This window comes from Rosa rugosa, chromosome 1, assembly GCF_958449725.1.
Source record: "Rosa rugosa chromosome 1, drRosRugo1.1, whole genome shotgun sequence".
NCBI classification, from domain to species: Eukaryota; Viridiplantae; Streptophyta; class Magnoliopsida; order Rosales; family Rosaceae; genus Rosa; species Rosa rugosa.
Window position 1 is genome coordinate 23,115,218 of NC_084820.1, and position 23,686 is coordinate 23,138,903.

Genomic DNA, 23,686 nt, shown 5'->3' on the forward strand with positions numbered 1-23,686 from the left:
AATTGGTGATTGGAAATACAAATTGCGTTCATCCTGATTTTCTCGCTTCTACTCATTCTACTTCTTCCCTGAAGTCTTCTCTCTCTCTCTCTCTCTCTCTCTCTCTCTTCCAATCTATCTCATTCTCTCGCTTTTCATCAATATTTTTCTACATCAGTAATCCCAGACAAAGGCCTGGATATATATATTAATCCCAAGAAATAATTTGTTTCTTTGCTTCATATTTCAGGAAGGCATAGATGCACTTGAAGAAGTTATCTACCATATTGAGACATATGATGTGACCACTGTCAGAGTCAGCACTCCAATGTTTCTTATGTCTCGTAAAATTAAATCTCTGGGAGTAAAAATGGTCCTTTCTGGTGAAGGTTCGGATGAAATCTTTGGTGGCTACTTGTATTTCCACAAGGCACCAAACAAGGAGTTTCACCAAGAAACATGCCAGAAGGTATTCTCTATAAACTATCTCTGGATTGTTCTCTTCTCTTGTTTTTTTGCCATATGTTTACGTACTTGCAGTATTACTGGATTTTATTTTAGTACCATTGATAGCTATTATGGCTTCTTTGTCTGACTGAAATTTTGTGACTATTCAACAGATTAAAGGTCTTCATCTGTATGACTGTCTGAGGGCCAGCAAATCGACATCAGCTTGGGGTGTTGAGCCTCGTGTACCGTTTCTTGACAAAGAATATATCGACTGCTATGGACATTGATCCAGAATGGAAAATGGTATGGCAATCATTAAACTTTGTTTTTTCCTCCAATTTTATACACAGTTCATGTATTGTAGTGATTTGAAGGCTACTGACATTTGGCATAGTGGTTGCTCATTATAAACTGTTGGGATAGGAATATCTTGTTACAATTCTATGAAATGATCTAGCACATGTGGACATTTTTCCTATTATCAAAGGATAAAGATATACAACTATTTTCTCCCCGTTCCCTCACGGAAGTTATTTTTCTTGTCCTACATGACATGTTCATGTGTGTTATGAATTTTGCCATTTATGAATCCATTTTATGCTGAGTTGTAGGTGTCAGACATATCCTGATATGCCTAATCTAAAGGATGGTCTATGGTATGCTTAGTGTCTTATTAGATTATACCTACAATGCTGTAATTGTTTAAGGACAAGAACAAATTAACACAGAGAGAGGGAGAGAGTAATGTTTCAGAGAGAATGGAGTTTCAAGTATGTTTATTCATCTCATACAAGAGGGTATTTATAGGAATACATTACAAGTGTGAAAGCTCAAAGATAATCTCAAGCTTGGTATCAACTTGATTTACAGCTGCAGCTCAACATGGTAGCTGTGATGATGATAATTGTCATGCTTGTTGCCCTTTGACATAAAGCTTGTCACACAAGTCTCTATACCTATATTATACACTCAAGTACCTTATCTATACACTCAAGTGCCTATTTATGCATGATATAGACATTTATACTATGACTCATATATACTACAATATGATTCATGTATACTACAACGTACACTCCCCCTTGGATATTTCATGTTTAATAGCATTGTCTAGGCCGTGCGCTTCGAAATTGCCTCGTTAAAAACCTTGCCAAGTAATAAAACCTTGTGGGAAAAAACAACCTTGGTCGAAGGAGAAAAAGAGCACAACGCACATGAGTGTGGAGTAGTAATATCACAACTTCAGAGATAAGTGGAGTCTTCTTATTAGCATCATAAGTAGGTAATATGTCTACGAGAGTGATGCAAATAGAGTTGCTGCAACAAAACCTTGCCCGGTAAACCCAGTGGGAAAAACCCGTGGTCGAAGGGAAAAGATGAGCAAAAGCATATATGTTGAATTAAAACATCTTCAGGATGTAGTATAAGTGGGGCGACCATGCTAAAGATGTGCCTCGTTAAAACCTTGCCAGGTAACAAAACCCAGTGGGACAAAATAACCCTGGACGAATGACAAAAAGAGTACACGATGGTCAAGTGGGTATGCTTCTGGATACTCCCCCTGATTTCAACATCTCCTTTGTGTCTCCCAAACGTGGTGCTTATCTCGTTGCCTCGTTAAAAACCTTGCCGAGTAATAAAAACCCTGTGGGACAAAAATAACCTCGGTCGAAAGGGAAAAAGAGCACAACACACTCTTCACATTTTGAGACCATATATGTAGACATCTCCCCCTCTGATTGATCTTTGAGGAGAGTCTGTTATTGCTGATTTTATGGTTGATGTTGTCGCTTTTGATGCAGCCTTGCTTCATTTGTTTCAAAATAAGCAGCATTATCTTAAATGCTTGTAGGCTCATCTATGGTAGACTTCAAACCACAACTGTTCGAACATGCGTAACTATGGATCCAGTCCATATACATTCACGAACTACTTCGTGAAGAGCAATAATCTCTGCATTGTTCGAAGATATAGCGACTAAGGTCTATTCTGTAGACCTTCAAGATATCGCGGTCTTACCCATGGTGAACACTTTACCAGTCTGGGAAGGCCTTTGTATGGGTCAACAGATACCAAATATCAGCAAAACCTTCCAAAAACACTTATGTCATTTTGGGGTAGGGATAGAAAACGCAGGCCAGCGTTTGGCGGCGTTTCTGGTGTGTGATGGGTCTGATTCCATCATCTCTTTGTAGGGATAGAATAAGCCCATATCGATCGTACATCTCAAGTATCGAAAGATATCTTTTTACACCAATCCAATGGCGTCGCGTTGGCGCAGAGCTATACCTTTAGCTAACAAGTTTATGTCAAAACGAGATGTCCAGTCTTGTGCATTGAGCTAAGTACAATAATGCGCCTATTCGCACTTCTGCCTCTTGCACATCTTCGTCTGATCATCCTTCAGACGAAGAGGATCCTTTTCAGGATCAAGACTACGAACGATCATGGGGTGCTTGAAGGCTTGACCTTTGTCAAAATGCCTAAGCATCTATCAACACGGTACTCAAGTTCCAAACTGAGGCATAATCGTGTTCCCCCAAAATCCTTCATCTCAAACTCGGATTTCAAGTGTTCAGCGGTTTCCCTTAACTCTTTAAGGGCTTCTAATGAAGATCATGTCTAACATGAACCGCGATAGAATCCGAAATTTGTTTATGGAAACGCGCGGGCATATCCCTTCCCAATCAAGTAGTCACTTTAGTGAGCGTTTTAACTCTATTGTAAACGCGCTCCGTGGTCTAGAGCCACTTGATTTGGGTAAATAAAGTTTCACTATGAACTTTCATGTATATTCCGTATCTAGATCCCCATAGAGATACGTAGTGACCACATTTATAAGCTGCATGTTCAGTTATTTGGAAACTACCAAACTGACAGGGTAGTGGAGTGCAATGACATCCATTACGAGAGAATATATCTCATCGTAGTCAATTCCAGGGCGTTTTTGTGAGAAGCCTTGCGCCATAAGGCGAGATTGCCATCTCTTTTTCTCAACACGCTTTCTAACGAAGACCCATTAGTTAATAGGTTTTATGTAAGGAGGTGTTGGCATCACTGGCTCAAAGACCTTCCTCTTCGTTTAGAGAATCCAACTTAACCTGGATTGCATCTTTTCCATTTAGGCCAAATTTCTCTACGTTGGTATTCATGCTTCAACGGAGCGTGGTTCGATATCATCGATCTCAACAAACTCATGCGTATCAAAATGCGCATCTACATCATCAATTATGATGGAGTTTCTATTCCACGTCTTATGTACACTAGTGTAATTTTCATAGAGCTCTATATTCTCAGAAATAGGTTCTGACGTTGAGGCGTCCCCCAACGATAACCATAATCTGGAAGATACTCATAAGACGGATGTTGAGTGTCGATGATTCAAGGATGTGCCAAAGTATCCTTTGAATCCACGGGCTTCCCACGCATCTTAGCTGGGGCCATGGCCTGTAACACCAGAGTGCCACTTTCTATGGTGTTGGCGCCTTGCCTACCTCTGTGTAGGGTGGAGCTACGTCCCTTTGTAGGGACGTCTTTCCTTGAAGGCATTTTTGCAGCAAATGTGTATGATCTCGTCACTTAAATAGGGATCGAGATGAGACATAGTGGGGACAGACCACGACAATTCCTGTCGTTCCTGCTGAACATTCTTGTTCTTATCTCCCCCTAACGATGGGAAGACTGTCTCATCAAAGTGACATACGTAAATCAAACGGGAAAGAGATCGCCTTTGCAAGGGCATTAAGTGGCGGACGATTGTTGGAGTCTCAAATCCAACTAAGTTGCTCACTTATTTGTAAGGACCTACCATAGGCGCTGTGGCAGCGCGATTGGCACATAAATGGCTCACTCGAATGTGCGTAAGTACAAAGTATTTGTACCCAGTCACTAGCTGTAATGCAGATATACATTGAGTGGCGGTAGGTCGTAGAGAAATTAACATAGTTGTATGCGATATTGCATCGCCCCAAGCGGATATAAGGATATTGGTGCGCATCACCAATGTTCGAACTACCATCGTAGTTATGTCCGCGAGACCTTTTGGGCGTGTATATGGGAATGTGATGTCCAACATCAGTCCCTTTGCAATAACCATCGAAAGTCTTCGATGTAAACTCTCTAGCATAGGCAAACCCAATTGACCTAAGGATGACGGGGGGTGAGCCCGTTGTCATATGATTTGTGCTAGGAGTATAGCATACATATCTTTTACGAGTGGGTAATAGCACAACACGTGATCAGTGTGTTTGCATGTCAACCAACATCATTAGATATTTAAACGTCCGCAAGTTGGTTGAATAGGTCGACAAATATCACCTTGGATTCTTTGCAAGGATTCTTTGCAAGAATGGTATATTTCTTTAGTGTCCTTTGCATAGGATGGTCTCGATCCTATCTTTGCTAAAGAGCAAGCTTTGCAAAACGAAGTAACTCTTTGGACCAATCTTTGGTTCGTACTTCTTTTCGTTTTGAGGAATGGATGTTCGTGAAGTCTTTAATATACGGAACATCATATCACGACCTGGATATCCCAAACGGTCTTGCCAAAGCCTATATGTGTCAGAATCCCATAAGTCATCTCTTATGACATGGTTTGATTCAATGGCTCGAATAGTGGTTGCATACAACCCACTAGAGTGACACATAAGTTTCTCTAATACTCGTTTATGTCCGTAGTCATTAGAGGTAATGCAAAGGAATTCTTGTCCATTCTCAGAATGTGTTTCCACATGAAAACCATTGGCTCTTTATATCTTTTAAATAATAAAGTTCGGAATTTAACACATGTCCATGACATTGAATAATAATGCGACACTTTATTAATAAGGAAAATAGTCAATGATTACATCAAAGTTTTCCAAAGTCTATTCCATAATAAAATCAAACTTTAGACAAATTGTAGTTACTGAATCCGTTTGGTAACTCCAATGAAATATGACCAGGAAAGTAGAGAGATGTTGGTGGAGCGAGGCTCGCTTAAGTACCCCGATCTCAATTACTTTCCTAGACATTATACTACATTGGGTGCGCCACATGAGAAAGAGTTTTAATACAATTGTCATTTGACTAAGGCACATTTGCCATTCTTGGAAAATAGAAAGGACTATTCTAATCAAAGTCTGCGGCATCTTCGTGCTCTTTATCTACAGCTTTGAAGTCCTCAGTGGTGAGAGTGATATCTTCACCATCTTCATCTTCAGCAAGATTGATATCTTCATCTTCAGCATGATTAGTTTCTTGCTCTCTCAATTGCTTATACTCCTTGTAGCTTACAGCTAGTTGGGTACTTTCATGGCATTGCTTGAACCAATGCTCAATTGATCCACATCGATGACACATGTCATTGTGGTTACCTCCCTTTATTTGAGGTGCAGGTTGTCCACGCTGTGGATATTGCCAAAGCGCTCTTCTAGCGCTACCCATAGGTCTCTTGCATCCTTGATCGACATGTACTCTAATCTGAGAGATTTATCCATGTGGCGTCGCATCAAGATAAGTGCTTGAGCATGCTTTGTGGGTGTTTGTTGGAACACAAGGCCCTGGTCAGGTGCCTGGATTATGGGCAATATCCCACTCGCAGTGAGATGGTTCTCAACGTCGGTTACCCAATCATGGTATTCCGAGCCTGTTGAGTCAAGTATTGGAAAGTCGAGTCTAGGTTCATTCGACATCCTGAAAAATAGGAAGAGAAGATATAATAGTTTCGGAGTCTATACTTCCACGAAAACTAAAATAATAAGATTTCCGAGCTATGCTTACCAAGAAATCAATTTCCAAGAATATTTGGATTTAGACCAAACAATGATGTTTGCGGACGCTCTTAGTCCGAATATTATGAACACTCTTAGTTCATTGATTTACGAGCACTCTTAGTTCGTTTAGCGTGAATCCCCACGATTCCGCTTTTAGTCCATAAATTGATGTTTTGTGGACGCTCTTAGTCTGATTATTATGAACACTCTTAGTTCATTGATTACGAACGCTCTTAGTTTGTTTAGCGTGAATCTCCACAATTCCGCTTATTAAGTAATCGAACCCACGTTTAATATGGTCATAAATTGATGCTTGCGGATGCTCTTAGTCCGTTTATTATGAACACTCTTAGTTCATAGATTACGAACGCTCTTAGTTCGTTTAGCGTGAATTTCTATAATTCCGCTTTTTGATTACAAGTCCCTGAAAATAAGAGAAAGGAATAAAAACTCAAAAATGGGAACTTTAATCTTTAAAACTTACTAGTTGAAATTCAGAGCAAATTCGCTTCTGAATAGATCCCACTTCAAATGGTGTACATATCTCAAGACGGCTCCAACATGGCTGAAATTTGGAGATCAGATATAAGAGACAGATATTAACAACTTTGATGAAGAAAGGATTTTGATTAAATGTCCCGAAAAGGACGTTTCTCGGCGTGCAAGTAGGTTGATCTGCACAGGAACGAGTATGCTGAACAGCTCCCACTTTGAATAGTGTACATGTCTCAAAACTACTTCAACAGGGCTGAAATTTGGAGCTCAGATAGAAGAGACAGAGATGAACAACTTTGATGAAGAAAGTATTTTGATCAGAGGTCCTGAACAAGATGTTTCGGGGCGTGCAAGCAGGCTGTCGGCAGCGTCTCGGCAGCTGCTGCGCAACTGCTCGGCAGATCTTGGCAGCGGTTCAATTTTTCCGGTGGCCGGTTCAGGTGGTTTCCGGCCGGTTCCGGCTGTTCTGAGGCCGGTTCTGGGCTTCTTGGAGCAAGGGCTTTGATATGTGGTAGGATTTTGAGGTTTTTTGTATGGTTGGAAAAGTGACTTCGATTGCTTGATGAACTTCTTCCTCTTGTCAATTTTCGATTCTAAATCTAGAGCAATTTCGTGCTGATAACATGTTTAAGGACAAGAACAAATTAACACAGAGAGAGGGAGAGAGTAATGTTTCAGAGAGAATGGAGTTTCAAGTATGTCTATTCATCTCATACAAGAGGGTATTTATAGGAATACATTACAAGTGTGAAAGCTCAAAGATAATCTCAAGCTTGGTATCAACTTGATTTACAGCTGCAGCTCAACATGGTAGCTGTGATGATGATAATTGCCATGCTTGTTGCCCTTTGGCATAAAGCTTGTCACAAAACTCTCTATACCTATATTATACACTCAAGTACCTTATCTATACACTCAAGTGCCTATTTATACATGATATAGACATTTATACTATGACACATATATACTACAATATGATTCATGTATACTACAACAGTAATGACATTATTGGGATTGCCTTGTTTGCCAAATTTAATAATTATTGAAAGTTTGTTTAAGGAAAAGAGATTTTGAGAGAGATTGTAGAGAGAATTGTCCAACCTATTATTGAGAATAGGAGCCCTATATATAGGGATTACAAAGTACATATTCTAATGTTACAAGGAATACTAATCCATCTATGATTAGGAATTCTAGAACATTCTCTCCTATTACTACTCCTAGTTTGATAAGGCACACTAAGTCGATTTTCCTTCAACACTCCCCCTTGTGCCGCTTCAAACTTGGTGGTGACGTTTCATTCGTTGCCTCGTTAAAAACCTTGTCAGGTAACAAAAACCCTGTGGGACAAAAATAACCCTAGTCGAAGGACAAAAAGAGCACAACACGTCCTTCACTCTTCGAGATCGAACATGTAGACATCATAACTCCCCCTGATGTCGATATCTCCCCCTGATTGCTACAATCGTGGGAGTTCAGATAACTTTCTCAATCCGATGCTCTTCACATGTTTCTCGAATGTGGATTTAGGTAACGACTTAGTGAATAAGTCTGCTACATTATCCTCTGATCGGATTTGATTCACTTCAATCTTTAGAAGTGTTTGTTGTTGCTGATTATAAAAGAACTTAGGCGATATGTGCTTGGTGTTGTCGCCCTTGATGAAACCTAACTTCATTTGCTCAATACAAGCTGCATTATCCTCATAAATACATGTAGGTTCATCCGTGGTAGACTTCAAACCACAACTTCCTTGAATATGTCTTATTACAGACCTTAGCCATATACATTCTCGTACGGCTTCATGTAGAGCAATAATCTCTGCATGATTTGAGGAAGTAGCAACAAGGGTCTGCTTTGTAGACCTCCAAGATATCGCAGTGCTTCCCATGGTAAAGACATAACCCGTTTGGGAGCGACCTTTGTGAGGGTCAGAGAGGTACCCTGCATCAGCAAAACCCATCAAAACATCATTGTCGTTTTGATGGAGGGGAATAGGGTGAGGCCGGCCACCCTTGATGGTGGTGGCGGCGTTGGCGGCAACATGGCCGACCACTATGTTATGGTGGACGGCGGCTCCATGCCTAATGGGGTCCGATCCCATTCTTCCGTCATTCCTCTTCTCTCTGTAGGGATAAAATAGGCCCATATCAATCGTACCTCTTAGGTATCGAAAGATTGTCTTTACACCAATCCAATGGCGGCGTGTTGGCGCAGAGCTATGTCGAGCTAACAAGTTCACTGCGAATGAGATGTCTGGTCTTTGTGCATTGAGCTAAGTACAATAATGCGCCTATTGCACTTAAATAGGGCACTTCGGCCTCTAATGGTTCTTCGTCCTCATCCTTTGGACGAAACGGATCTTTTCCGGGCTCAAGACGACGACCGATCATGGGAGTACTCACAGGCTTTGCTTTATCTTCATTAAAGCGCCTTAGGATTTTCTGAGTATATGCAGACTGATGGATCAAAATCCTATCACTACGGTGCTCGAGTTCTAAACCGAGACAAAACCGTGTTTTCCCAAGATCTTTCATCTCAAATTTGGATTTCAAATATTTAGCAGTTTCCTTCAACTCATCTAGAGTTCCAATTAGGTTCATGTCATCGACATAAACTGCTACGATTGCAAATCCGGAACTTGTTCTTTTAATGAACACGCATGGGCATATTTCATTGTTAATATATCCCTTCCCAATCAAGTAGTCACTTAGACGGTTATACCACATCCGTCCGGATTGTTTTAATCCATATAGTGAGCGTTTTAATCTTATTGAAAACGCGCTCTGTGGTTTAGAGCCACTTGATTTGGGTAATTGAAGTCCATCTGGAACCTTCATATATATCTCTGAATCTAGATCCCCAAAGAGATATGCTGTAACCACATCCATAAGCTGCATGTCAAGTTTTTCGGAAACTACCAAACTGACAAGGTAGCGGAACGTTATAACGTCCATTACGAGAGAATATGTCTCCTCGTAGTCGATTCCAGGGCGTTGTGAGAAACCTTGCGCCACGAGGCGGGCTTTATATCTAACCACCTCATTTTTCTCATTACGCTTTCTAACAAAGACCCATTTATGGCCAACAGGTTTTACATCTGGGGGTGTCTGCGTTATAGGCCCAAATACCTGTCTCTTTGTTAGTGAATCAAATTCAACCTGGATCGCATCTTTCCATTTAGGCCAATCCGCTCTTCGTTGACATTCTTCAACAGAGTGAGGTTCGATATCATCATATTCTATGATTCCTTTTGCAACATGATATGCAAACGCATCATCAATTGCCATAGAATTTCTATCCATCATCTCATGTACACTAGTGTAATTTATGGAGATCTCTCTATTCTCTGGAGTTGGTTCTGGCATTGGAGCGTCCCCCAATGATGTCTCTCGGACATAACCATAATCCGGAATATTCTCATGAGATGGATTATTCACATCGATGATTAATGGATTATTTTGTGCCAAACTCGCTTTCTTTCTTGGGCGAGAATCCATCGAACCTATAGGCCTCCCGCGCTTCCTTGCAGGAGCCATGGGCCTAGCCACAACGTCACCATCACTGTGAGAGGGGACGTTGGCGCCATGCTCAATTGCCCTTGAGATGGCGTCATGTCCTCTGATTTTAGGGACATCAATCCTTGCAGGCACGTTTGCAGCAGGTATGTGTGATCTCGTCACTTTTGCGATATCAGAAAACGCATCAGGCATCGATTCTGCTACGTTATGAAGATCGAGAATTCTCCGCACTTCAATTTCGGACTGTGCGGTTCGGGGATCAAAATGAGACAGAGTGGGGACAGACCACGACAATTCCTGTCGTTCCTGTTGAACATTGATGTTCTTATCTCCCCCTAACGACGGGAAGACTGTCTCATCGAAGTGACAATCCGCAAATCTTGCGGTAAAGAGATCGCCTGTCAAGAGTTCTATGTAGCGGACAATAGTTGGAGAGTCATATCCAACATAAACGCCTAATCGTCGTTGATGACCCATTTTGGTGCGCTGTGGCGGCGCAATTGGCACATAAACTGCACACCCAAATATGCGTAAGTGTGAGACATTAGGCTCATACCCAGTCACCATCTGGGACGCAAAAAAAAAGGGTTGAGTGGCAGTAGGCCTCAGACGAATAAGCACAGCTGCATGCAATATTGCATAGCCCCAAGCAGAAATAGGGAGATTGGTGCGCATTACCAATGCCCTAGCGACCATTTATAGTCGTTTAATGGCGGCTTCTGCGAGACCATTTTGGGTGTGAACATGAGGAACTGGATGTTCAACTTCAATCCCAATGGACATGTAATAATCATCAAAAGTCTTTGATGTAAACTCCCCAGCATTGTCTAACCTTATAGACTTAATAGGATGATCAGGGTGGTGAACCCTTAACTTAATAATTTGTGATAGGAGTTTAGCAAATGCAGCGTTCCTAGTGGACAATAGCATGACATGTGACCAGCGTGTCGATGCATCAACCAACACCATAAAATATCGAAATGGTCTGCATGGTGGTTGAATAGGTCCACAAATATCACCTTGAATTCTTTGCAAGAATGGTATATTTTCTTTAGTGTCCTTTGCATAGGATGGTCTCGATCCTAATTTTGCTAAAGAGCAGGCTTTGCAGAACGAATGATGGGCTTTAGAGACAACCAATGAGGATTTTGGTTTAGCCATGAAGTCACAATTGACTTTAGAAGTAGGAGGAGTCAAACAATGATCCATGGCGTCAATGCCATGTTGTTGCCGTAGGGGGTAGACGGCGCCGGCCCTAAGTGGCCGGTCTTGCACAGTCTTGGCGCCGTGAGGCGCAGGTGCATCTCCTCGAACCAATTTTTGGTTTTTACTTCTCTTCATTCTGAAGAATGGATGTCCGTGTGAAGTCTTTAATATACGGATCATCATATCACGACCTGGGTGTCCCAGACGGTCATGCCAAAGCCTATATGTGTTAGAATCCCATAAATCATATAACATGATTGGATTCAATTACTCGAATAGTGGTTGCATACAACCCACTAGATCGACACATAAGTTTCTCTAATACTCGTTTATGTCCGTAGTCATTAGAGGTGATGCAAATGAACTCTTGTCCATTTTCACAATGTGTTTCCACATGAAAACCATTGGCTCTTATATCTTTGAAGTAATAAAGTTCGAAAAATATGTCCATGACATGAGATAAAATAAATCGATACTTTATTAATAATAGCCAATGATTACATCAAAGTTTCGTGACCATAATCTAATCCAAAGTAAAATCAAACATTAGACAAATTGTAGTCACTCATTCGTTCGGTAATTCCAATTAAATATGACCAGGGAAGTAGAGAGAGATGTCGGTGGAGCAAAGCTCTCTTAAGTACCACTAATCTCAATTACTTTCCTAGACATCATACTTAATTGAGTACGCCTAGAGGAAAAGAGATAATCCAATAAGTCATTTTATTGATTAAGGCATAATTGCCATTACATAATTCTTGGAAATTAAAAGACTATTCTAAATAAAAATCTGCGGCATTCTATCTTCATCGCCAGATTTAAAGTCTTTTATAGCTCGATATATTACCATTGATCAGGTACTCCATAAAATACCATGAAAAGGATGCTCTCTTGATTGAGGTGTATTGACACAATACATATGGTCCCTAGAACCAATGGCGTTGGAATAGTGCAATCATGGCCAAAAATGGCGCCATGGTGTCCAACCCTATACCCTCAACGTCATGACTCCTATGGTCATGTTAGGGCTTTCTCAATCAATTTGTTATTTTGTGTTTTTCCACAAGCATGCATAAATAATATGATGCAGAGAGCCTCCGAACAATATTTCATAACTCTTTCAAAGTTATAGTGAAGCAGATATTATTCCATCGTGCTTCTATGTTCGGAAAGTTGTGAATGTTACTAAAACGTTCACTAGGCGCAACCCAAAGGTTGTTAGCGTTATCCTCATTCATGTACTCAAACTGGAGGGTCATCTTCATGTGGCGCTTCATCAGGCTAAATGCCCTGGAATTTTCTATCTCAGTTTGTGAGTCTTGAGCGGTTCCTTTAGAACAATATGTTTGTGTCTGTATGCTCTCTTGGATTGTAGGCAAATAAATATCCCGTGCCCGTAGAATCCAATGGAATAAAATCGAGCTCGTTCAAGTCTTACATCCTGAAAGGAAAGCAAGAACGTATTAGTTTCGGAGTCAATGCTTCTACGAAAAATAATATAAGATTTCTGAGTCTTAATGCTACCAAGAAATCGATTTCCAAGAATATTTGGATTAGACCGAAACAATGATGTTTAAATGGTCAAAATCTATGCTCACGAACGCTCTTAGTCCGTAGCTTACGAACGCTCTTAGTCCGTAGCTTACGAACGCTCTTAGTTCGTTAAATCGATGCTTACGGACGCTCTTAGTCCGAAGTCTTACGAACGCTCTTAGTTCGTTAATTGCGTGAATCCCCACGATTCCGCTTTCTCAAGAATCGAACCCACGTTATAAGAAAGGTGGGATGTAGAAGAAGGGAGGTTGCAAGTCCCCGAAGAAAAAGAAGGAGGAAATTAAATTTCAAAAGCGGCAACTTTAACTTAAAACTTACTTGATGAAATTCGGAACAGATTCTCTTCTGAACAGCTTGCACTTCGATTGGTGTATCGGTCTCAAAACAACTCCGATAAGGCTGAAATTCGGAGGTCAGATGGAAGAGACAGAGACGAACAACTTTGATGAAGAAAGGATTTTGATCTGAGGTTCCGAACTAGACGTTTCGGGGCTTACAAGCAGACGGACGTGCACAGGAAAGGAGAAGGATGCAGTTGGTGTGCGTTGGTGATGCAGGGGCAGCAGACGTGCAGTGGTGCTGCAGGGGCAGGCGCGCAGGTAAGGCTAGCGTGGGCTAGGAGCTGCGGTGATGAAGAAGATTTTTGGGTTTTTGGTTTTTGGTTTGTGGTTAAAACTCGTGCTGATAACGTGTTTAAGTAAAAGAGATTTTGAGAGAGATTGTAGAGAGAATTGTCCAACCTATTATTGAGAATAGGAGCCCTATATATAGGGATTACAAAGTACATATTCTAATGTTACAAGGAATACTAATCCATCTATGATTAGGAATTCTAGAACATTCTCTCCTATTACTACTCCTAGTTTGATAAGGCACACTAAATCGATTTTCATTCAACAAAGTTATTATAATATTCATACATCTGAATACTTGCATTTGTAACTGCAGATCAGGCCTGATCTTGGAAGAATTGAGAAGTGGGTCTTACACAAAGCCTTTGATGATGATCAGAAGCCATATTTACCAAAGGTTGCTACTTTTTACTTTTACCCAACCATTATGCTAATCTAGTTATACAGGGTTATCGTTTTGCATATTCTTTTATTTTTTCTTGGAAGATTTTCACCTTCTTGGATGCTTAATTGTGCCAATATATTCATGCAAGAATTAATATGTTTTCAACTTTTCCGCTTTCTCTTTTTGGGTTATAGCACATCTTGTACAGGCAGAAGGAGTAGTGGTGTCGGTTACAGCTGGATTGACGGGTTGAAAGATCAGGCAAACAAACAAGTATGCTGCATTTTTTGCTTGCATTTTCATTTTGGACAGAAATTTTCTCCTTCCAACTAGGTCTTATATAATGTTGCCATGCCCCAACCAACCGCGATTTTAGTTGAACTGTGTGGTCCAGATTAAGAGTTTTGCAACATAACATCTCAAAGTTAGCATGATAAAATTAACCATTTTATGAAAATATTTCATGTTCGCTATTTCAAGTTAGAGGTGCACTTTTGAAAAAATTCAAAAAGCAGACACTATAGATGCTTGCTTCTTCCTTAGCTGCATAGAATAATAATTCTTCATTTTTTTTTTCTAAATGGACAGGTAACAGATTCAATGCTGATGAACGCAAGCTTTGTCTACCCTGAAAACACTCCGACTACAAAAGAAGGATACTACTATAGGACTATCTTTGAGAATATTTTCCAAAGGTGAGCCACCATCTTTCCTCCCATCTCTTACAATGTCAGTTGACTGAATTGCATCATTGTTTGTTTACCTGAGTATGTTCAATTTGCTATTGATGGACAGAATGCTGCGAGATCGACAGTTCCTGGTGGTCCAAGTGTGGCAAGCAGCACAGCAAAAGCTGTGGAGTGGGATGTAGAATGGTCCAAGAACCCCGATTCATCTGGTCGTGCTGCACTTGGTATACATGCAGCTGCGTATGAGGAATCCAAAGATGTAAAGACTGGAAGTCTTGTGGGTGACTCTCCACAGAAACTTGTAAAAGGGGTTGCAGAGAAAGTGGCTGCAGTAGTTTGAGTGGGAGGTAGTGAATGTTATAAATGCTTTTCTTCTGTCGAAATTATGTTGACCATGTTCTTTTGGATCAATGAAACAATGTCAGATGAGATATACTGTTGGATTGATATTTATTCTGATTCTATAGCAGATGAGACCAGAAGGCCCTGTAGGGAATCTGTCACGACTATTAGTAGTTTATATAACTAGGAAGGCCTTGCTATTGTCTCTTAGGTGAGACCAGACTAGTTGATGCTTATATTTTCAATGTGTAATTTTCTTTGACCACGACAGGATTATGCTATCGGTTCGACATGTATGCAATTTAGATAGGTTTCTACTTTTATGTTGTTTCTTCGATCCTTCATCTATAGAATGCAGTCTCGATTTTCCATTACTTTTTTTTTAATTTTTTTAGATTATCATTCTTCCTATGTGATAATAAAAATTCCATAGTAAAACTTGAGCAGAATCCAGATTCAGTTTTTTGTTGTCTGAACCGGAGTACACGTTATTATGGAGACAGAGACTAAAAGAAGAGTACAAAGTTTTTTGAGAAATGGACGTCAATTTTATTGAGAATATCAATTACAATGAGAAACAGAAGCAAAAGGTGTACAAATTGGAAGAGTATCTTTTGGAAACTCCAGGAACTTCATTACATTTGCTATTTCAAATAAATTTTACATTCTCATTCCCCTGATACACAACTGAATTCAAAAACAAAACAAAAGATTTGGCAGAGGACATGAGCAGCTTCGTTCCCATTGCACTTGAGCCTTGAACTCCTCCGCAGACGTTTCCCTCCGACCGGCATTTGGCATGGACTATAGGACCCAACTGTGATCGATCCATCTCAGGCGCTGGCCCCTGAGGGGCATTCAAGTAAACAGCACCTTTATACATCCACTCGTCTGTCTCATGACTATAAAACTCTGCATAAGGCACATTTACTTTGATCCTCGTCCGCAGGAACAACCATTTCTTCATCACTAGTCTTCCTTTTCTTTTCCGCCACGCCACTGGTGTCAGCAGCAGGCAAAACTACACCAGAAAGTAATGCCTCAGCCTCAGCCTTTGCATCAGTAACGAGCCACATGCTTGTAGTTGCATAAAAGTTACGAAAGGGCTTCTGCTTGAGGGTTTTGGACATACGGTTCTTCTTGACATGCCAATCCATATGGCTGCTGTGCTGTTCTTCACACTTGAACCGGAGTTGAACCGGAGGCCACAGCTTTTACATTGCCTTCGCAGACCACCCTCATACAAGCCGATTACCACAGATTCGCGACGCAGATTAAGATCAAGGCCGGAGAACTCACATCCTACCACAGCATCCTTCTCCTCTTTTCATACTGAGTTACTTCAACGAAATGACTCCTTGTGCCAGGAGAGAATCAATTAAACCAGGAACTACTACTGGAACATCAGCAGCAGCATTTTGAACAGGCAATCCACCTTGCTGTGGCACAAGAGGAACAGAATTTAGTGAACTAGCACCCTCCTGTCCTCCTCTGCTTTGGTTTTTCAATGATATCACACCTTGTGCCATTAGAGACCCAAGCAAACCAGAGACTAGTGGACCAGCATTTTTAACCAGAGTTACGCCTTGCGGTGGTAGACGATGAGGGACACAATTTGCTGAACTAGTATCACCCTAGCCTGCCCTTGAAAATTGTACCCACCAGATGAATAAGGTGGTATAACATCAGAACAGGAGCTTAAACTAGCTAAACACGAGGACAAAGAAGATGGTGCATTGCTTGAATGCTGAAAGACACCAGAAAGAGGACTTGTGATAAATGTTGACGACATGTGTTACATTCTAAAACCTGGCGAAAGTGTATTGGGAAAGATAATAGACATGTTTTTCTATGATGTTGCTTCAGTTTTGATTTTCTTTTTCAATATATGACACAGGTTGAGTCCGAGAGCCTGGTTTTCAACAACAACCAAACCATATATTAGACCAAAAATATATCACAAACTAGCAAACATAGCTGAAACATTTAATTCCCAAATTGTCTAACACCCCATCCATCTGGCAACAAGTACTCAGAACAGAACAAGAAGATTTAGCATACTCAAGAATTTCATGCATAAAATTCACAGAGCCTACAATTTCATTGTTTTATCATGATTCCCTCTCATCAATGGTTTCTGGTATCTACTGTCCTTTGTCCTGCATTACAGAAGAAATTGCAATCTTCCCACCATCGAGAAAGTTGCAATTTTGTTTTCCATTGAAAGCTATCACTGAGATTATCAGATGAGGAGCTTACACTAGCTAAACATTCTTGTGCTTCCTAAACAAGCTTAATTCATATGTGAAACATCATGATAAAGAATATGCTGCATTACATGATTAGATTGCTGAGGTAACACAACAACGGCATATAATGGTACAATGATTGGAGTACAACACCCTGACACCTCATAAATCCTAGGCTAGCTTGCAATGCATACCTATGATTGAACTGATCATCCAGCGTCGGATTTAGTTCAATTGAGATTAACTCTGTGGGGGCTGCACAGAGCATGTGATGTTTAGCTTTTCCAAAATTCTCATCAGTTGGTTGCGATTTCCAATACGAGCTCCGAAGAGAGGAAGACTTGTACTTTTGTGGTTGCGATCTCCACCAAAAGAAGCCACAATACAATGCTAATAACAATCAGGATGCTAATCACAATTTATCCAATTGCTTTACAGCTTTTTTTGGTGTCATTTAAACTATGAATTAATCCTTCTGCGAGCGTTGAAGACCTTCACCTGCAAAATCAGAAGGTAGAAAATGTTTCACCTCTTTTTTGTCAAAGACGTCAAAAAAGTAACCCCAACAACTCATTTTGTGGTACAAACTGAACTGATACATGATTAATTAAGGAATATATGCTGCTTACTCTTGCAGCTCACTATTCAAAATAATTTTCTGAGTGCTAGTCGCCTTCAGTTATTCATGACGAGTAAGAATGTAAGCAGAAGCAGACTCAACTGCTATATATGGTTTTATAATGGATGAGATGCATGATTTCATGGTGTATATTTATGCATGATTGAGAAGTAGAACTCCATAACTACAGATCAGTACATGCTATTTATAAGGAACTGAGAGGTACTGATACATAAAATCATAAATAAAGGGCTTACTGGCTTACCAGCTAATCTTATAGAGCTCTTCAGCAAAAATGCAACTTCCACCTCTTCCTCAATCATGAACCTCATGAGGTCCTCCTCCTCAATGCACCTACTCAAATGAAGGTATAATATATGTCAAAGGATCAAAAATGAAAAGGTGACCAGAATATAATTAAATACACACGTTATTAAGGTAGCATTTCTCACTTGGAACCAAGCAGAGAAACATCAAGGAAAATGTGGTAGGCAGCAGCAGCTGCTTCCGTCTCACTGGCAATCTCCTGGCTATTTTGTTCACCCCTTCATCGTACAAACTCAGTATAGGAGAAGGTGGACAACCCTGCCGAACTAAGAAACCGCATCCACCAATACCTCCATGGTCCTACCTGAAACCTCTTCTAGCTTCATTTTCAGAAGCTTTCCCATATCAATGTATTATTTCTCCTCTCCAGCTTTAGCCTTCTTTGGCCTCCTGAAACTCAGTAGTTCCCCACCCATCTCAATCTCAATCAGCAAAGACACAGCAAAGAGGTATCAATGGTCAAATTATTGCTGTACAATCCGAGCCATTCAAGGTTTGTCAAGAGGCACAGAGTGGTTGGAATAAATCCAGAAAAAGAGTTCTCACCCAGGTCTAGTTTCCGAAGCTTAGAAGCATTGGAGATGGATTTGGGGATTACTCCACTGAGGTGATTCCTTCCTGCTGCAAACTCTTCTAGTTTTGGAAGCGCAAGGCCTATGTCTGCTGGGAGGCTACTTGAAAGCTGATTGAAGCCGAGATCTAATCCTGTTATTGTGGAGATATTGAAGATTGAGGATGGGATATGGCCATTTAGATTATTTTGACCGAGCCCCAATTTCTCTAAATATGGAAGATAACCAATCTCATATGGTATAGGACCTGCAACAGTTATATCAACACCCTGGCATTATTCCATATATACTAGAAAAATCACGTGAGAAAATTTTTATTTTTTATTTTATTTTTATTTCTTGCTTTTCTTTTTCTGAACATGGAAAGTGAGGAGAGAGAAAAAATTGAGAGAAGAGAAAATAAATAGTTATAAAATTCAATTAGGAAATTAGTGACGTTCTTTTATTAAATTATGTAAAATAGGTGTAAATTTGTCTAAATCATGATGGAACAATATAATATTATTATCAAAATATAAAATGACCATATATATCATCTTTTGGATTGATAATTCTATGAACAAGTTATAAAAATAATGATAATTAAATATATGCAATTGAGATTATGAATACCTGTCAAGCTGTTGATGACAAGGCTAATCAACTTTATCCGAGTTAAGTTCCCAATTTCTTTGGGTATGCTTCCACTAAATCTGTTATCCCTCAACCCCAAAGTAAGAAGTTGTTTGCATTGCCATAACTTGGATGGAAGTGGACCCTCAAACTGATTCACACCCAAATTCAACACTTGAATATTTGGAAGATGTTGACATATATTGTCAGGAATTCTACCACTCAACTTGTTTCCATAGAAACTTACAATAGTCAAAGATGACATATTGAAGACACTCATAGGAATAGGCTGTTTTAAGGCATTTTCTTGCACAAACAACTTTTCAAGCTGATTCAAAGTGCCGATCTCACTTGGAATTTCTGAAAAATCAACACACTAACTTATACAAGATATATGATATACTCTATACTATTTCACATAAATAAAATAAAAAAATTAAATATGGGGCAAGTAGGGTAACTAATATCTATTTAAATCAACAAAACCGATAGATGTCATACCTTTAAAATTATTATTATCAAGGTAGATTGCCTTCAACGTTGTTAGGTTCCTGATTTCTCTGGGGATTCTACCTGTTAATAATTATTAATAAGATATTTGCTTACCTTAACAATCTAGGTTGTCAAACATATGTAATTGAGAACACTTATAATCTTTACCACACATTGATTACTTAGGAATAAATCATGATATCTAGGAACAAAATAAAATAATTATTGCATATATGTCAAATTGTTCGAGTTAAGATCAATCGTCTTTATCTGGGTTAAGTGGCCAATATTGATGGATATCCTTCCACTTAAATTGTTATGTGATAATTGTAATAAAAGTTGTTTACATAATATTGCGACCCTGGTTATAAGAATAATCCAACTTTTGAATGCTCGGAATGTTGCTATATAGTGTTCAGAAGTCTACCAGTCAAGCTGTTTTCATATAGACTCAAAAATAATCGAAGAAGACATTTTGAAGACAACCATAGTAATTAATAGGCCCTGTTAAGGCAATGAAATTCACTGACAACTTCTTTAGTTGATTTAAAGCGCCAATCTTATTTTGTATTTCTTAAAACTTAACAATTATATATTATAGTTGATCATCTGCACACAAGATGTCTGATTGAAGTTTCAAGTGTAGAGCATATGCACAACTATTATCTCTTTAACTAATTCAACCAAACCGATTTGTAACATACCTATAAAATTGTTACCATCAAGGTATATCTCCTACAATATGTTGTTAGGTTTCCAATTTCTCTTGCTATGCAATAATTATTAATTAGTGTATCTTATACCTTAACATGCTATGGTGTTAATAGATTAGGGTTCTAGATAATTTGTTGGTGTGTATTTTAGTTCGTACCTGAGAGTTGGTTATAACTTAGATCAATTTCTTGCAAAGCAGATAAGTTGAAGATGATAGCCGGTATCGAACCTGAAAATTGATTACCAAACAACCTGAAACCTTGAAGTTTGGACAAGGACCCAAACCATGATGGTATCACTCCCATAAACTTGTTGTATCCCAAGTTAATGAACTTCAACCGGTGCAGGCGAGCCAACTCGTGAGGCAAGGTACCCTGGAAACTGTTATTTTGGATGTCCAGATCAACAAGGAATGATAAGTTGCCTAGCTCAGGAGGAATGGTGCCCGCGAGACCAAAGTAAGAGACGTTCAACTCTACGACTCGATGATGGCGTGCACCACAAATGACGCCAACCCAGTTGCAAACAGGGGTGGTGGTTGACCAATTGGTAAAGATCATGTTTTGATTGCTATGGGCTTTGAGAGCAAGAAGAGCAGACCGGTCTGTGGTGATGTTAAGGTTGGTTTGTGCCGCCATAGTTAAGCACCTGGCCGTCGTACAACAGATCAAGTATACTAGGAAGAACCAAGTAACTCTCTCCATTGTGTGAATAATGGATATGCAAAGTGGGTGGAATTGTTAACTAAGACTGAGAAGAGTTACAAGAGGTACTTATTGGAGATAATTCACATACACACTACCAATTAAAAGAGGTTAGCTGTCTGCCCTTACTAGTGGATGGAATAATCAATCCAATAGGAGGTTCATAGTGGGATTAGTGGCTAGACTTCATTTGTGGTGAGAGTGATGGAAATGCGGGAAAGACAAGCTCAAAGACTTGATTAGTTATAGATACAAATGGATGAGATCATCAATCCAATAGAAGGTTCATAATGGCTAGACTTCGTTGGAGAATGTAATGGAATTGACAAGCTCAAAGACTTGAACAACAAATGGAATCATTTAAGTAGGACTTCAGTGCTCTCCTTTGTCGATCGCACTAAAAAAAAAATTCTGAGCTTCAACCACGATTAGAATTCGTGTGCATTGATCCCAATAGGCACACTTTTTCATGATCCACTTATAACAAAACAAATCAAGTTAACCCTTAGAATAGTTTGTTGGAATGCCTGATCCACATCAGCACATGTTCATTATGTAAGATGTGATTCAATGCAAAGCATGTAAATACTTGATCATATAGCAACTCAGATAATTAAAGCATCAAGAACATTAATAACAAAATCTGCAGTTCCAATTTCTGCAGAAATGATTCTATTGATTCGAGTTGAATTCTGAGTCTATCAGTATACATAGATTCACATATGTAGAAAAATAACTATGTCAAATACAATATTGTTATTAAACAGCAACATGAATCACAAATGATATATATAATCTACAGCAGAACAAGTATTGATTACAAAGCAAAATTTATAAGAGCACATGATACTAACACGATGGAGTGCCACTTTCCATTGATGCTTCTCCAAGATCTACTCTTTATCTCAATTGTTAGATGAGACAATTATTTGAGTGTGTGAAGTGTTCTTGCAGGGATCAATGTAGGCTTTGTAATCCTATTATATAGACAAAGGCAAATGAGACAGTTCCTTCCAATCAAGGAACTGTCATGTAACTGCCATACTTTTGTCTGATTAGATTGATCCAAATAACCATACAATTTGAATTTCAAATTCAAAGCAGATCAATTATCATAAAGCCAATTTTTGATTACAGGTTTTATGTATTTATATGTGTTACTACTTGAACTCAAAACATCTTACATATATCAGCTTAAGTAATATTGCTGACATCTAGTTCTAATGAATTTTACACATTATGCATATAGCTAACAAGTAGATGAACCCACAATGTTTTGTATACAACAAAAACTACATAAGTCCAAGCAATATAGACGTAGACATGCAATAGAAACTACATATAAGTCCAAGTAAAAATCTATATATTATCAAACGTTGTGTAAAAACATAGAATGTATGATAAATTATTGTACCCAACTAGTTTGGAGTACATTCCTGCTGCGTAACTTTGCTTCAAGATGATAGAGGCTTATTCACCAATTTGATAGCCACATAAATTAATGATCCATCAGACTTGCTCAACTTTGTCAACTAAATTAACAAGAAATGCCTATTTTGTAAATGGCAAAGGTCCTCACTGCCCTGCTGTATAGTTTGAAACTTCGAAAATCATTCTGGTAATATCTTGTCCTAGTATGACTTGGAGTATCCACGGACAAACTATTTGGTCCTTTCCGAGGCATATTGAGGATGTCATAGTTGAAGCTGTCAAAAATAGCCAAACAATTATAACATTTCAAAACAATTCCTTACGGAAGTAGACCAAACTTGACTATCAGCATCAATAAGTTTCAATTAATGTTTAGAAATTATGATGGAAATCCATTAATTGCTACTTGTAGGAATCTTGGTTCTACTAACATTTTAGTTGCAGAAGTTACTGCTTTGAGGGAAGGTCTTCGTACAACTTTTCTTCAAAAAGTCTCTCATTTCATTGTAGAAGGAGATTCAAAGATTCTCATTGATAGAATATTGGGCAGAACATCTACTCCCTAGCGAATTCCCATCCTGATTAGAGATATCAAGCGATGAGTTGGCTTCTCAACTCCATTATATAATTGTCAGACATATCTTCAGAGAAGCTAATTTTGTAGCTGACCAACTGACATCTTTAGCTTATGAACATTAGAATCCTAAGGTCTAGCTGGTTTTCTTGCTTACCCATTTTTGTGTGCTTAGCATTCCATTTGGATCAGCTGGAAGGGGGGTGTTGTTTGTGGTTTTTCCTTGTAACTTTTTTCTTTCATAAAAAAAAAAAAAAAAAAATTAATGTTTAACAGTTTATAGAGGAATTGAAAACATAAATTAAGGAACATATAATATGAGATCCTATCAAACTGAACCCAAATGTAGGAGTAAAAGGTGATAGTACACACCAAGCTATCTCTTA

At 39.2% G+C, this 23,686-nt stretch overlaps 2 protein-coding genes and 1 long non-coding RNA gene across 4 annotated transcripts in view; 1 reads left to right on the plus strand and 2 right to left on the minus strand.

Moving 5' to 3' along the window:
* LOC133724288 (asparagine synthetase [glutamine-hydrolyzing] 2) overlaps window positions 1–15,380 on the plus strand; it is a 105,894-nt gene extending 90,514 nt beyond the window's left edge. The window contains exons 13-14 of one of the 2 annotated variants that reach the window (XM_062150986.1): window positions 14,564–14,670; window positions 14,771–14,980. In XM_062150986.1, the coding sequence (XP_062006970.1) occupies window positions 14,564–14,670; window positions 14,771–14,846 (183 nt within the window). In that variant the 3' untranslated portion in view covers window positions 14,847–14,980. Of the gene's footprint in view, window positions 1–14,563; window positions 14,671–14,770 lie in introns of both variants that reach the window. The other variant, XM_062150984.1, reaches the window with a different exon arrangement.
* A 1,941-nt stretch (window positions 15,381–17,321) lies between these two features.
* LOC133721332 (uncharacterized) lies at window positions 17,322–19,101 on the minus strand. The gene is made up of 3 exons (XR_009852253.1): window positions 18,327–19,101; window positions 18,140–18,228; window positions 17,322–17,753 (listed from the first exon to the last, which is right to left on the minus strand). It is a non-coding gene; the product is annotated as an uncharacterized LOC133721332 (long non-coding RNA).
* Window positions 19,102–19,326: 225 nt separating this feature from the next.
* LOC133724727 (probable LRR receptor-like serine/threonine-protein kinase At3g47570) lies at window positions 19,327–21,229 on the minus strand. The gene is made up of 3 exons (XM_062151558.1): window positions 20,749–21,229; window positions 19,887–19,958; window positions 19,327–19,745 (listed from the first exon to the last, which is right to left on the minus strand). Exons 1-3 carry the CDS (start codon window positions 21,227–21,229, stop codon window positions 19,327–19,329), a joined length of 972 nt encoding a protein of 323 aa, XP_062007542.1.
* Between the last annotated feature and the right edge of the window lie 2,457 nt (window positions 21,230–23,686).